Raw genomic sequence first — 14,804 nt, 5'->3', positions numbered from 1 at the left:
TTTGTCAATTTTTTTTTTTTTTTTTTTTTTTACGAATTTTAAGCAGTTTTAATTTTTTGGTAGCAACACCACTTTAAGTACCATCTCTAATTGAATAATTGAAATGATCAGTTAAGTGATTAATATAATCAAATATTTGATTATTTTAATCACTTAACCAATCATTTCAATTAGAGAGGGTACTTAAACTTTTTGTGCTGTGATTGTTTGCTATGAATAAGCACTACAGCTAGTGCGAAACTTCAGCAATTTTTCCTTGTTTGTTGAGCTGTGATGCGATTTTCCAATAAAAGAAAGTGGTCTTCTGAAGAGTGCGGCAGTCCAGAGCTTGTTTTTCGTCTGGTACATTAAAAAAGGGATGCCACAACTAATAGCCTTATATAACAACAGCCCCACTCCACAACGCTGGCACTCACCTTTTCATGACCTCAACTAATGTACTTTAGTCAAATCAATCATGCGTGTACCTATCAAAGGTTATTAATTCACCAAGTTATTATTACATTACTGGCACGGTCTAGCTTGCAGATTTCCATTTGTGAAATTCTTACCTTCTAGATGCAGTGGTTCTACTAGATCAGCGATTTTATTCACATGTGCTGCTGGCTTCTGTGTTCACCTATGGCCGTCGCCTGCTCTACTGTGGATTTATATCCTGTCCCCTTCTATCACTTTCTGGTCCACCTCCTAGTCTGCGCGCATATATTACACATACACACACACACATATACATATATACACACATACTCAGCGCAGCCCAGGTTGCCAGTGCAACTTCCTAGTTTGCTTCGTATTCTGTGCCTGACCACCCACGAACCGACCCCGGGTTAGTCTACTGTTTTTGCTTGCCTATCGCCCTCGTTTCCCCAGATATCTTCTACCTCCTGCCATCAGTCCTCTGCACATGCTAGTGGTCTACGCATTGTCAGCAGCGCATGCCTGGGTGCCACGACCTGGTTCCAGTTTGCTGCAAGTCCATCCCCACCGTCAGGGGCCTTGGTGAAGAAGAAAAAAAAAAAAAAAAAAAAAAAAAAAAAAAAAAAAAAGCAGGCTGGGGCTTCAATTCTGAGCCCAGAGGGAACCCAGAGTTGGTGATCCACAAGGGCTCACTACCATAGAAACCTGACAATTAGACAGTTGAAGGACTCCCAGGGGTTGATTTACTAAAAACTAGAGAGTGTAAAATCTGGTGCACCAATCAGCTTCTAACTCCAGCTTGTTCAATTAGGGTCCTTTCACACGGGGCGGATCAGTTCTGATCCGCCCCGTGGATATCCGTTTGCTCAGCGGGGATCACTCCGCCGATCCCCGCTGAGCAGGGAGATGACAGGTCTGTCTCCGCACACTGTGCAGGGACGGACCTGTCACAGCGCCGCTCTCCCCTATGGGAGATCGGATGACGACGGACCGCAGTGCCCGTCGTCATCCGATCCGATCCGCAGACGGATGGAAAAATAGCTTTTTCCTCCGTCACACTTTTTCGGATCGGAGCGGGTCGGATGTCAGCGGACATGTCACCGCTGACATCCGACGCTCCATAGACCTCTATGGAGCACCCGTTCAGGTCCGCCTGAAAAACTGACAGGCGGGCCTGAACGGGACATTAGTGTGAAAGGGGCCTTATGCTTTGATGAAAAAGAAAAAAAACAAAACAAAACAAAACAAAAAAACTGTAAGCAAATTGGTTTCTATGCAGAGCTGTACCAGATTTTGCACTCTCCAGTTCAAGTAAATTAATCCCAATGTGTCATCAGGCAGAAAGCCATAAAGGTGGCCAATAGCGAAAACTATATTACACACACACACACACACACACACACAATTTGATCCCCTGGTGATTTTTTAAGTTTGCTCATTTATAAAGAAATGAAGGGTCTATAATTTTTTTTACCATAGGTGCATTTTAAATGATAGAGACAGAATATCAACTAAAAATCCAGAAAAAGTACATAAAAACAAAAAGGTTATCTACCGAGTTGCAGCTCAGTGAGTAAAATAAGTAATTGATCCCCTACCAACCAACAATAACTCTGGCTCCCACAGACTGGCTACAGTAGGTTCTCATGTGGTACACAGATTAGTCCTGTCAATTTAAGAAGGTGCTCCTAACGACAGCTCGTTATGTGTATAAAAGATACCTGTCCACAGAATATTTCTTCCATTCAAACCTCACCATCATGGGCAAGACCAAAGACCTCTCAATCGACATCAGGGACAAGATTGTATATCTGCACAAGACTGGAATGGGCTACAAGACCATCAGCAAGAAGCTTGGTGAGAAGGAAACAACTGTTGGAGTGAATATTCTCAAATGGAAGAAATACAAAAAACAAAAAAAAAACAAACAAAAAAACACACACACACACACACACAACACACCACATCAAATCGACCTCAGCCTGGAGCTCCATGCAAGATTTTTCCTTATGGGGTAAGGATGACCATGAGAAAAGTGAGAGATCGTACCAGAACTATTTAGGAGGAGCTGGTGAACGATCAGTTGGGACCACAGTCACCAAACAAACCATTGGTAACACAATACGCCGCCATGCATGGAAAGCCTACAGCACCCACAAGGTCCTTCTTAAGAAGGCACATGTACAGACCCATCTAAAGTTTGTCAATGAACATCTAAATCAGGGATATGCAATTAGCGGACCTCCAGCTGTTGCAAAACTACAAGTCCCATCATGCCTCTGCCTCTGGGTGTCATGCTTGTGGCTGTCAGAGTCTTGCTATGCCTCATGGGATTTGTAGTTCTGCAACAGCTGGAGGTCTGGCTAATTGCATATCCCTGCTCTAAATGATTCAGAGAAGGATTGGGAGAAAGTGCTGTGGTCAGATGAGACCAAAATTTAGCTCTTTGGCATTAACTTGACTCGCCGTGTTTGGAGGAAGAAAAATGGTGACTATGACCCTACAGTCAAGCATGGAGGGGAAACACGATTCTTTGAGGTTGTTTCTCTGCTAGAAAAAAAATAAATAAATAAAAAAGGTACAGGCTGACTTTGCTGCATTGAGGGACCAATGTACGGGGCCATGTATTGTAAAATCTTGGATGAGAACCTTCTTCACTCAGCCAGAACACCGAAGATGGGCCGTAATGGGTCTTCCCAGCATGTCAATGACCCAAAACATACCAACACAACAAAAAAGTGCCTCAAGAAGAAGCACAATAAGGTCATGGAGTGGCCTAGCCAGTGTCCACACCTTAATCCTATAGAAAACAGCCAGCCAAGAATTTAGAGAAGATCTATAAAGAAGAGTGGACCAAAATACCTCCTGAGATGTGTGCAAACCCGGTAACTACAAGAAACATCTGACCTCTGTGCTTGTCAACAAGGGTTTCTCCACCAACTACTAAGTTATGTTTTGCTTAGAGATCAAATACTTATTTTACTCACTGAATTGCAACTCAATTTATAACATTTTTATCACGTCTTTCTGGATTTTTGGTTGATATTCTGTCTATCGTTTAAAATACACCTATGATAAAAAGAAAATTATAGACTCTTCATTTCTTTGTAAATGGGCAAATTTACAAAATCTGCAGGGGATTAAATAATTATCACACACACACACACACACTATATTACAAGGGATAAAAACACAAAAATGGTGCACATATAGGGGTTGATTTACTAAATATAAATAGACTTCACTCTGCAAGGCAATTTTCCCCAGAGTTTTGTGAATGAGGTGAAGCTCTGCTGACTTCCATAATCCATTTGTGCACAAACAAAATTATTATTATTATTTTTTTTTTATTTTTTTTTTATTTCCTTGCATGTAAATAAAATCTTACCACATTCACTAAGCTCTGGGCAAAATTCCCTTGCAAACTGAAAAGCCCATTTGTAACTCCATAGCATGCACGCTTGTTCCTATGGGCAGGGGGAAGAGGGTTAACAACCCCAGCTCCACTCCATCTCACAGATCATAAATACCTGCCAGCCTTACCGATTTCATTCTCCTTCTCCAGGAGGGCGAAGCGCAGGGTTGGGTAGCGAAGGATGAGCTGTCGCGCTGATGCCAGACCCACAATTCCACCACCAACGATGACAACATCATAAGTGCTGCAATAAAGCAATTTATTATAAAAACAAAAATGTCAGGGTCTTTGGTGATAGCTTGCAAATCCCCTGAGGAAGCACATCAGCGAAACATGTTGGGCTAATGGGCAGCAAATGTTCTCTTTCAATCTACTTTTGACTTCAAAGACCACCATATATGTAAACCACTGCATGTTTTATGTATAAATCATTTTTTTTAACCTAGACTTCAATAAATATTATATAAAAAAAAAAAAAACCCCTTTGCTACCTTCTCATTGGAACTTAAATTCAAAGCACTGTTAAAATCCCTATTTTTTTTATCCTCTCTATCTTATTTTTCAATTTCGGGATGTGGTGCCAATTCAATTGGGTGTTTTTTTCTCTAGTTGGACCAAACTCAATTTCTTCAAAACTTCAGCATGTTCTTCTTCTGTGTTAATATCAAAATCTTAGAGCATCCTGCTGGCTCCTCTCACCGGACATGATTTGTCTGTATTGCATAGAGAAGAATAGAGAGCCAGCTGCAAACTTCAGGAAAGAGAGCAATCATTCCAGAACCATAAAACTCACAGTTAACTCCAAACTGATGACCTGTAAAAACCTTTAAACTGGTTGTCTAAAGACAGTTTTCTGAGTCCGTTCACTAAATTGTTTTTTTTTTTTTTTCGGGATTTCACTGCTGCTCACGATTTTAAGGGTTGACATGTTTGGTATCTATTTACTCAATGCAACCCTATCTTTTAAATTTTACCTGCAAATTGGGTATTATTTTGTGTGCGTTTGCACTAAAATTCATTTTTGTATAGTCGTTCCAGAAAAATACGTGTTAAAAAACAGAGCTCCAGGCTCCTTCAGAAAAATGTAAAAAGTCAGGAGCTACAAATACTGTAGCTGCTGACTTTTAAGATTACTGTAGGGTTGGAGATCTCGCTGGAAAGAAGACGAAGACGAAGACGAAGACGAAGACGAAGACGAAGACGAAGACGAAGACGAAGACGAAGACGAAGACGAAGCAATTGGTATTCGTTTACTGATAGTAGCAAAAGATGGTCAAGCCAACGTGTTTCGGGCGAAAGGACCCCTTCCTCAGGGCTGTCAGGAAAGGGGGTTTTACACATATCAGACAAGTCAATTGATGGATCCAAGCAATACGGCAACTCTGCAGCCACCAAATCGCTTCAATGCACCTCAGTAACCGTGGGTCGCATTCCCCACCACATCTCCAAACCCCCGCCATGTTTCCGGGCTCCGCATGACCATCGGCACAACTCCAACCAGCATGCAGAGTGCTGCCGAGTAGAGGAGAGGAAATGTAGTGAAGGTCTGTTCACTGACCCCAAAGACTTGGGACACATCACTTCCACGAGTTACTGTCCCCAGACAGTATAGGCGGGGGGAAAAAAAAAAAACATCTGGAACACCATCTGCACTCACTGCATTCGTTTCACTGGAGGATAGGTGAAACATTAGGAGGTTTTTTATTTATTTAAATTTTACACCACTGATGTCTCATTAAAGAGAACCTGTCACCACAATCACATCAAATAGGGGACCCAAGCACTTAAAATCCCCTCCACCCCCATATAGACAGACAGACAATGAAGAGAGTAAAAATTCAGCACCAGGTCATTTTGCCATTAAAAATGTATATCTTATTTAAAGTGTCACTAAACCTGGGATTATTTATATCTGGTATTCCACAGTGCACAGAACATGGAAATGCAATGTATGTATTTTTTTTTCCACACAAACACACACACACACACACACACACACACACACACCTAAATACCCTTTCTTATAAGCAGTTGTGCTCATAAGTTTACATACCCTGGCAGAATTTATGATTTCTTGGCCATTTTCCACAGAATATGAATAACACAAAAACTGGCTGAAGCCATTATCAGGCTCGGTTCACACAGGGGCGACACGACTTCAGGACGACTTTGTGAGGCAACTTGGAGACGACTTGAACACGACTTTGAGACACGACCTGGGGCGACTTACAAGTCGCCCCAGGCCAGGTGACATTTGCCGTGGCCAATCAGAGAATGAGCTCTGAAGGGGGAACTCCACGCCAAATTTCTGAAAAAAAAAAAATTGGCGTGGGTTCCCCCTCCGAGAGCATACCAGGCCCTTAGGTCTGGTATGGATTCCAAAGGGAACCCCCTACGCCGAAAAAACTGCGTGGGGGTCCCCCCCAGATCCTTATCCGAGCACGCTACCCGGCCGGCCAGGAAAGGGGGTGGGGACGAGCGGGCGCCACATGGTCACATGGGTTGATGTCACATGGCGACAGTCCCAGCATCCTCCGGGACTGTGACATTGTAAGGGGGCGGGGTCACCATGTGACATCAACCCATATGACACTGCCCCTTGTCCCTATATAAGGGACAGCGCATCCCTGGCGAAGACGAAGACAGAAGACAGAAGACAGAAGACAGAAGACAGAAGACAGAAGACAGAAGACAGAAGACAGAAGACAGAAGACGAAGACCGGGCCACCGCCTGTAAAAGAGCTATAAGAAGGCCCGGTGGCCCGGTAGAAGAACGGGACAAGACCCCCGAAGTCGGAAGAAGAATGCCGGGCTCCTCCGCTAGTAAAAGAGCTAGCAGAGGAGTCCGGCGAGAAGACCCCCGAAGACGGAAGACCCCTGGAGCTCTGCAATAAATTATTTTATCTTGTGCTTTTTTTTTTTGTACTTTATTTTACAGGTGAATGGGTAGGGGTACATTGTACCCCATACTCATTCACATAGGGTGGGGGGCCGGTATCCGGGGGCCCCCTTATTAAAGGGGGCTCCCGGATTCCGATAAGCCCCCTGCCCGCAGACCCCGACAACCAACGGCCAGGGTTGTCGGGAAGAGGCCCTTGTCCTCATCAACATGGGGACAAGGTGCTTTGGGGTGGGGGGGGGGGGGGCCGCCCGCTCATCCCCACCCCCTTTCCTGGCCGGCCGGGTAGCGTGCTCGGATAAGGGTCTGGTGTGGATTTGGGGGGGACCCCCACGCCGTTTTTTCGGCATAGGGGGTTCCCTTTGGAATCCATACCAGACCTAAGGGCCTGGTATGCTCTCGGAGGGGGAACCCACGCCAAATTTTTTTCAGAAATTTGGCGTGGAGTTCCCCCTTCAGAGCTAATAATTCTGTCAAAGTCTCCTCCGTATAGACAGAGATCCGACTTGGAGGCGACCTCCATTGAAATCAATGGGTACAAGTCGCCTAGAAGTCGGATTGAAGTAGTACAGGAACTTCTTTTGAAGTCGGAGGCGACTTCAGTAGCGTGCATTAAGACGGCTCTCATTCACTTACATTGATTTTTAAATGTTGTCCGACCTGAGGCGACTAGGGGCGACCTGAAGTCAGATTGCAGTCGCCCCTGTGTGAACCGAGCCTCAATCAACTGTGTTTACGCTTTTTAAAATTATAATGACAACAGAAACTACCCAAATAACCCTGATCAAATGTTTACATACTTCAGTTCTCAATAACTTGTATTGCCCCGTTTAACATCAATGACAGCTTGAAGTCTTTTGTGGCATTTGTGGATGAGGCTCTTTATCTTCTCAGATGGTAAAGCTGCCCATTCGTCTTGGTAAAAAGCCTCCAGGTCCTGGAAATTCTTGGGCTGTCTTCCATGAACGGCACGTTTGAGATCTCCCCAGAGTGACTCAATGATATTGAAGTCAGGAGACTGAGATGGCCACTCCAGAACCTTCCCTCTGCTGTAGCCAATGACAGGTCGACTTGGCCTTGTGTTTTGGATCATTGTCATGTTGGAATGTCCAAGTACATCCCATGCGCAACTTCCCAGCTGTAGAATGCAAAATGTTCCTCCAGTATTTTTTGATAACATACTGCATTCATCTTGCCATCAATTTTGACCAAAATTTCCTGTGGCCTTTGTAGCTCACACATTCCCAAAACATCAGCAATCCACCTCCGTGTTTCACAGTAGGAATGGTGGACCTTTCATCATAGGGCTTGTTGACCTCATCAAATGTAGTGTTTATGGTTGTGGCCAAAAAGCTCAATTTTGGTCTCATCACTGCAAATGACTTTGTGCCAAAAGGTTTGATGCTAGTCTCTGTGCTGTTTGGCGTATTGTAAGTGGGATACTTTATGGCATTTGCGTAGCAATGGCTTTCTTCTGGCAACTCGAACCATGCAGCCCATCCTTCTTCGAGTACCTCCTTATTGTGCATCTCGAAACAACCACACCACATGTTTTGGTCCTGTATTTCACCTGAAGTTATTTGTGAGTTTTTCTTTGTATCCCGAACAATTTTCCTGGCAGTTGTGGCTGAAATTTTAGTTGGTCTACCTGACCGTGGTTTGGCTTCAACAGAACCTCTCATTTTCCACTTCTTGATTAGAATTTGAACACTGCTGATTGGCATTCTCAGTTCCTTGGATATCATTTTATAACCCTTCCTTGTTTTTTTTTTTTACAGTTCAACTACCTTTTCCTGCAGATCTTTTGACCATTCTTTTGCTTTCCCTATGACTCAGAATCCAGAAACGTCAGTGCAGCACTGGATAAAAGATGCACGGGTCTGTCAGGAGTCCAGAAATTAATTGAGCTTTTATACACACACCAATTAAAGCAAACAGATCACAGGTGAGGATGGTTACCTTTAATAGCCATTCAAACACCTTTGTGTAGAATACGCTCAGAGAACTGCCATCCCAGCATCCCTATTAGCTATAGATGAAAAAAAGCATTTGATAGGGTGGGGTTGGCAGTTCTTAGAGGAAACATTAATTCAGTTGGGATTAGGTTCCAGAATGTTAGGTAGGATTGTCGCATTATATACCAATGCAAGAGCTAAGGTAAAAATAAAACAGAATATTATCAGAATATATAAAGATATCAAAAACGGAACAAGACAGGGATGTCCCCTTTCCCCACTGTTATATATATATTAGTGATGGAGCATCTCATTAATGCAATAAGAGAAAATAGGGAAACTCGGGATAAAAGTGAAAGAGAGAATATAAGACAGCTGTTTATGCAGATGATTTACTAATATACGTAACTAACCCTATTATAACAATCACTAATTTAATAAAAGAATTTAAGCAATTTGAGGAATTAAGTAACTTTAAAGTAAACTATGAGAAATCAGAAAAAACACAGATACTTCTACAAAAAGTTTCCATTCAAATGGAAACAAGAAGCGATCAAATATTGGGAGTATTATATACGCCTTTATAACTTATCTGAATCAGTATTTGAAATTCAGCATACCATTCCGGTACATCAGTAAGTGGAATATTAAAGTGGTTGTAAACCTTTACAACACACTTTGACCTACAGGTAAGCCTAGGTTAAGGCTTACCTGTAGGTCCAATAAATATCTCCCAAGTTGCCGAAAGACAGGCACTGCTGTCTATGGCGTATGCGCCATAGACAGCGGCGCGCAAGCGCACTGAGCGCGCCGCGGTCAACGGCGATATGCCGCGAGTGGCGGCTCCCGTGCGCATGCGCCAGAGTGACATCATCACGGCTTCGCCGAATGACAGCAGCGGAGCAGCGAGACCCACCGAGAAGATGGATGCGCCGGACTACAGGGGACAGCGGCGACTTCGCTGGCTCCTGTGTCAGGCAAGTGACACATAATGGACTACTGTGCGATGCGATGCATAGTAGTCCATTATGGTTTACCTTTGCAGGGAATGAAAGAGGAAGTAAACATCTTCCTTCTGGGGCCGCAGACTCCGGCTGTGTGACTGGCCGGAGCCACGTGACATCACTCCCCCCGCATGCGCATGGGAGCCGTCGGTCACAGCACAGGCTTCTGAAGAAACGGTACGGGCGCACGTTCCTTCAAGAGCGCATGCGCCAATTACATCATCGGCGCATTATACTGTAAATGTCTCTTAAACGGCGCACGTTTAGGAGATATTTACCTTTAGATGAACCTTATTCTAGGCTTATCTATAGGTACAAAGAATACAGGAAGGTTTACTTCCTCTTTAAGACAGACACTAGACAGTGGGCACATGTTAAAATGTAACTAATCACTGAATCTTCCCGCCGGACTCGCATGCCGTGTGTGTGCGTGTGCGTGTGCGTGTGCGTGTGCGTGTGCGTGTGCGTGTGCGTGCCAGTCCGCCGTACTTTTGAAATGAGCGGACTTTTCCCGCGCGGACAAAAGTCCACTCATTTCGAGCGGGTCTGCAGGTAGGCGGGGCCCGCGATCGGTATTGCAGGTTCTCTCTCCAGGATTTTGTTGACAATACAAACTACCACATCTTGCAATTGATCTTACGTAACATTTTCTGGGAGTCCTCTCAATCGTAAATTATGACGTCTGCCACGATTGTCAAGGTCTTCCAAATGTCTATTATAGGGCTGAAACAACTAATTGATTAATCGTCAACTAATCGATTATGAAATTAATCGATTACTATTTTCATAATCGATCAGCCAGTAACATAATGAGGTTATAAAAAAAAAATATATATATATATATATATATATATATATATATATATATATATATATATATATATATATATATATATATATATATATATATATATATATATATATATATATATATATATATATATATATATATATGCCCTTTATAGTACAAAAAGAGCAAATAATCGCTACTGTAAATATTACTTTCACTGTTCTACAATAAAAAAAATGAACCCCTACAGCAGTGATTATCAGTTTTTTTTCTACTATAAAAGGGCCAATTTTCGTTTTTTAAACCCCATTCTGTTACTAAACGTCTTAGACCTGGTTCACATCTCTGTGTTTATTGGTGCTTTTTTATACTTCAATGGAGAAGCTGCAGAAAAGCATGCAATGCGTTTTTGCAGAAATTTGTTTTTTTTTAATCTGCCCAAAGAAAAAAGGCAAAAAATGCGAATTGCATTAAAATCACGTGCGCAAAAATCAAAACGCACAGCAAAAAGCACTGCAGAAACAGATCAAAAGCAAACTGCATAGGTGTGCACCGAGCCTTATGCTGGCCACACAGATCAGTTTTCAGATGAGAATATTCAGATGAAAAATCTTTGTACATTCGCTGAATGAAAGAATTTTGTTTGAAATTTTCACTTGTTTTTAACATTCTGTTTTTAAAATGAATGTCATTTCTGAACGAAAACCACATCCACTGTCTGAAAATTCCTTTGACTAAGAAGTTTTCTATTTAAAAATTTTACCGTCACTGTGGTTTAAAATGAACGTCAATTTGACTCACTTTTTTTTTTTTTTTTTTTTTTTTAAAGGTTATTAACCAATTAAATCGAAACAATAATCAGCTAACTAATTGATTATGAAAATAATCGTACGTTAGTTGCAGCCCTAGTCTACTATAATCACAAAGTTTTGAGATTTAGTAATGTTGATGGAATGAGGGGCATTGATTTTTTTTCAATATCTTGGACTCTGCCCGCAATAGATTGAATATCAATATGCAATTCAGAGATGGCTGCCGTCATTTTTTTTTTTTTTTCAATCAGCAAAAGAGTCCTTTATATCTGCCGCAATGTAGCAGAGATTATTTAGACTTGGTGGTTGATTTGGTGAAAGTAAAATAGTACTTTCATTACCAGCATGAGGCAATTGTGAAAGGGGTGAAGCGTCATGCATTTGTAAATGTTCCGGCCGTAATTGTCTATTTCGTGAAGAAGCCATATCGGGCGATTGAGATCGGGACAAATCAGGCAGTAAACTAATCAATTCGGGAGTTAAATCGTGGGTAGAACGGAAACGTGAGATGGAGGAAGTTTCAGGGGATGTTCCCATAGGATTCCTTTAGGAAAATTATAAAGATTACCTCCGATAAGAATGGAAAAAGTGTCTCTGTATGCGGGAGAGACTTAAGCGACCATCTTCCTCAGCTGCCGAGCCACACCCCCTTTTTTTTTCTTTTTTTTTGGTGTGAATGGAGGGTGAAGAAAGAAGAGGGTGGGAAGAGGAGATATAGTAAGTGATGCATTAGATATCTATTTAGATATCTCTTTTATTGATGTATTTATGTTGAGACAAATGTTTGTGATAATGGATGTTGTATAATGGGTTTTGTAAATATTTTTTGCTTTATGGAAAATAAAGAAAAATAAATTTGAAACAAACAACTTGCGTGCATGTATGTAATTTTTGATCAGGGTCATTTGGGTAGTTTCTATTGCCATTAGGATTTAAAAAGCGTAAACGCAGTCGATTGATAATAAATGGCTCCAGCCAAATACTAACCATGAGTGAAAGAAAATCTGTGTCATTCATATTCTCTGATAAATGAGAAATCATAAAATTCTGCCAGGGTATGTAAACTTATGAGCACAACTGTAGCAGTCTTGTGATTTCTATCAGTTCCTGGTTAAAGCTTGTAGGAGGAGCTCTCGTACTTCACTGGAGCGGACCTTTCAGGATCCAAGACCCCTGACCCTCTGCCTGGACAGTGCTGATTGGCCCTATGCTTTAAAATATAACCATTTCAATTCCCCAATCACATTTAAATTTGGAAAACTGGTGACGAAATTTTTTTACTTTCAAATTTTTTTCAGAAAATACATAACGTTTTGGGGGTTTTGTGTAATCTTCAGGCCTAAATTATTATTCCTCCCCCCCCCCCCCATGTGTAATATCGTAGCAATCATTTTTAATTTTTTTTTAAGACATAAAAGTTTACATTGTATGATTTTCGAAGGTTACAGGATAAATGTTATTTGGCAAATGTGACAAACGAGGAGGTTATAAAAAGGAACTTTAAACAAAAAAAAAAAAAAAAAAAAAAGCATATAGATATATACATAAACACAAGCTAAGCATCAAACAGGAGAGATTATTCATATTCAATCTTTTCATTTCTAACATGTAATCTTATAGGTAAGATTATGAGTAGCATATATAAAAATAATAATTAAAAAATATTTATTAATATTTTATATAAAAAAAAAAAAAGTGTGTGTGTGTAATATATATATATATATATATATATATATATATATATATATATATATATATATATATATATATATATATGTATATATGTATATATATTTTAGGGCTGCAACTAACTATTATTTTCATAATCGATTAGTTGGCCGATTATTGTTTTGATTAATCGGTCAATAACCTTAAAAAAAAAAAAAAGTGTATAATTTAGTTAAAAGGGAAGTAAACCCTTCCAAACAACTTGGACCTATAGGTAAGCCTAGATTAAGGCTTACCTGTAGGTCCAAGCAATATCTCCTAAACCTATATGGTTTAGGAGATATTTGCCCGAAAATGGGCACCGCTGTCTACGGCGCATGCGCCGTAGACAGCGGCACGCAGGCGCACTAAATGCGGCAAATCCAAGAATGGATTTGCCAAATTTGTCGACTCCCGTGCGCATGCGCGGGAGTGACGTCATCGCGGCTTCGCCGTATGACAGCAACGGAGCTGCGAGGCGCGACTCCCGTGCGCATGCGCGGGAGTGACGTCATCGCGGTTGCGCCGCTGTCATTGGTCGGAGCTGCGAGACGCCACCAGCAAGATGGACGCGGCGGACTACAGGGATCAGCGGCGACTTCGCTGGCTCCTGTGTCAGGTAAGTGACACATAATGAGCTACTATGCGATGCATAGTAGTCCATTATGCTTTACCTTTGCAGGGAAAAAAAGAGGAAGTAAACCCATCAGGGTTTACTTCCTCTTTAAATATGTAACATTTAAAAAAAAAAAAAAAAAAAAAAAAAGCACTTTATTCTTAAATATCACTATGCAGTGGTAAATATAAATAACCAACTATATGGTTAAAGAGCAAAATATCTAATCCACTCTGAGAACAGCAGACAGAAGAGATATACTGTATATACTATTAGAAAAAAAAAAAAAAAAAAAATGTCATTTTAAAGCGGTTGTATACTCGATTTTTTAACTTTTACCTACAGGAAAGCCTATAATAAGGCTTACCTGTAGGTAAAAAAAATATCTCCTAAACCTGTACGGTTTAGGAGATATTCCCCTCGGTATGAGCCGCTGACTGCAGCGGCGCATGCGCACAAGGGGATTCTCGGCCTGAAAATCCGGCAGTGGCCGGCCAGCCAGAATGAAATCTCCCGCGCGCATGCGCGGGAGTGACGATATCGCGGCTCCAGCCACTCACAGCACCGGAGCCGCGATACCCGGAAGAAACGCCGAGGGAGCATGTCAGCTCCCTCGGCGTGGATCGGGCCAGATGTCGGGGCCTCATTCTAATGTAAGTATATCATAATGAGCTAGTATGCGGTGCATACTAGTTCATTATGCCTTTTGCTTTGCAGGTTTAAAAAAAAAATTAAAAAAAATGTGCGGGTTTACTACCGCTTTAAGAACGTTTGTTTGATTTTCTATTCGTTAGTGGGGGTCAAACCGATGTTCATTTTCAACCACAGTGATGGGAAAATTTGGAAATGGAAAACTGCTTGGTGAAAGGAATTTTCAGACAGTGTGGTTTTCGTTCAGAAATTACATTCATTTTAAAAACAGAATATTAAAAAACAAGGGAAAATTTCAAAACAACATTCAGCGAAAATGTATAAAGATTTTTTGTCTGAAAATGTATCCGTGTGGCCAGCATAAGCCTCGGTATGCAGTTTGCTTTTGATCTGTTTCTGCATTGCTTTTTGCTGTGCGTTTTGATTTTTGCACACGTGATTTGAGTTTTTGCATTTTTTTTGGCCAATTTGTTGTTGGGCAGATTAAAAAACACAATTTGCTGCAAAACCCATTACATGCTTTTCTGCAGCATCTCCA

General features: G+C 41.4%; 1 protein-coding gene across 1 annotated transcript in view; it reads right to left on the bottom strand.

Annotated features, from left to right (window-relative positions):
• Window positions 1-14,804, bottom strand: part of L2HGDH (L-2-hydroxyglutarate dehydrogenase) — a 47,433-nt gene that overhangs the window by 31,170 nt on the left and 1,459 nt on the right. Inside the window, exon 2 of the mRNA XM_077467599.1 lies at window positions 3,961-4,076. Within this exon, the coding sequence (XP_077323725.1) occupies window positions 3,961-4,076 (116 nt within the window). The remainder of the gene's footprint in view (window positions 1-3,960; window positions 4,077-14,804) is intronic.

The sequence above is a fragment of the Lithobates pipiens genome, unplaced genomic scaffold, assembly GCF_037356315.1.
Source record: "Lithobates pipiens isolate NorthernLeopardFrog02 unplaced genomic scaffold, aLitPip1_a1.2 Scaffold_57, whole genome shotgun sequence".
Classification (NCBI taxonomy): Eukaryota; Metazoa; Chordata; class Amphibia; order Anura; family Ranidae; genus Lithobates; species Lithobates pipiens.
The sequence above is the reverse complement of the archived record's forward strand: the minus strand, read 5'-3'. Positions and strand labels throughout refer to the sequence as shown.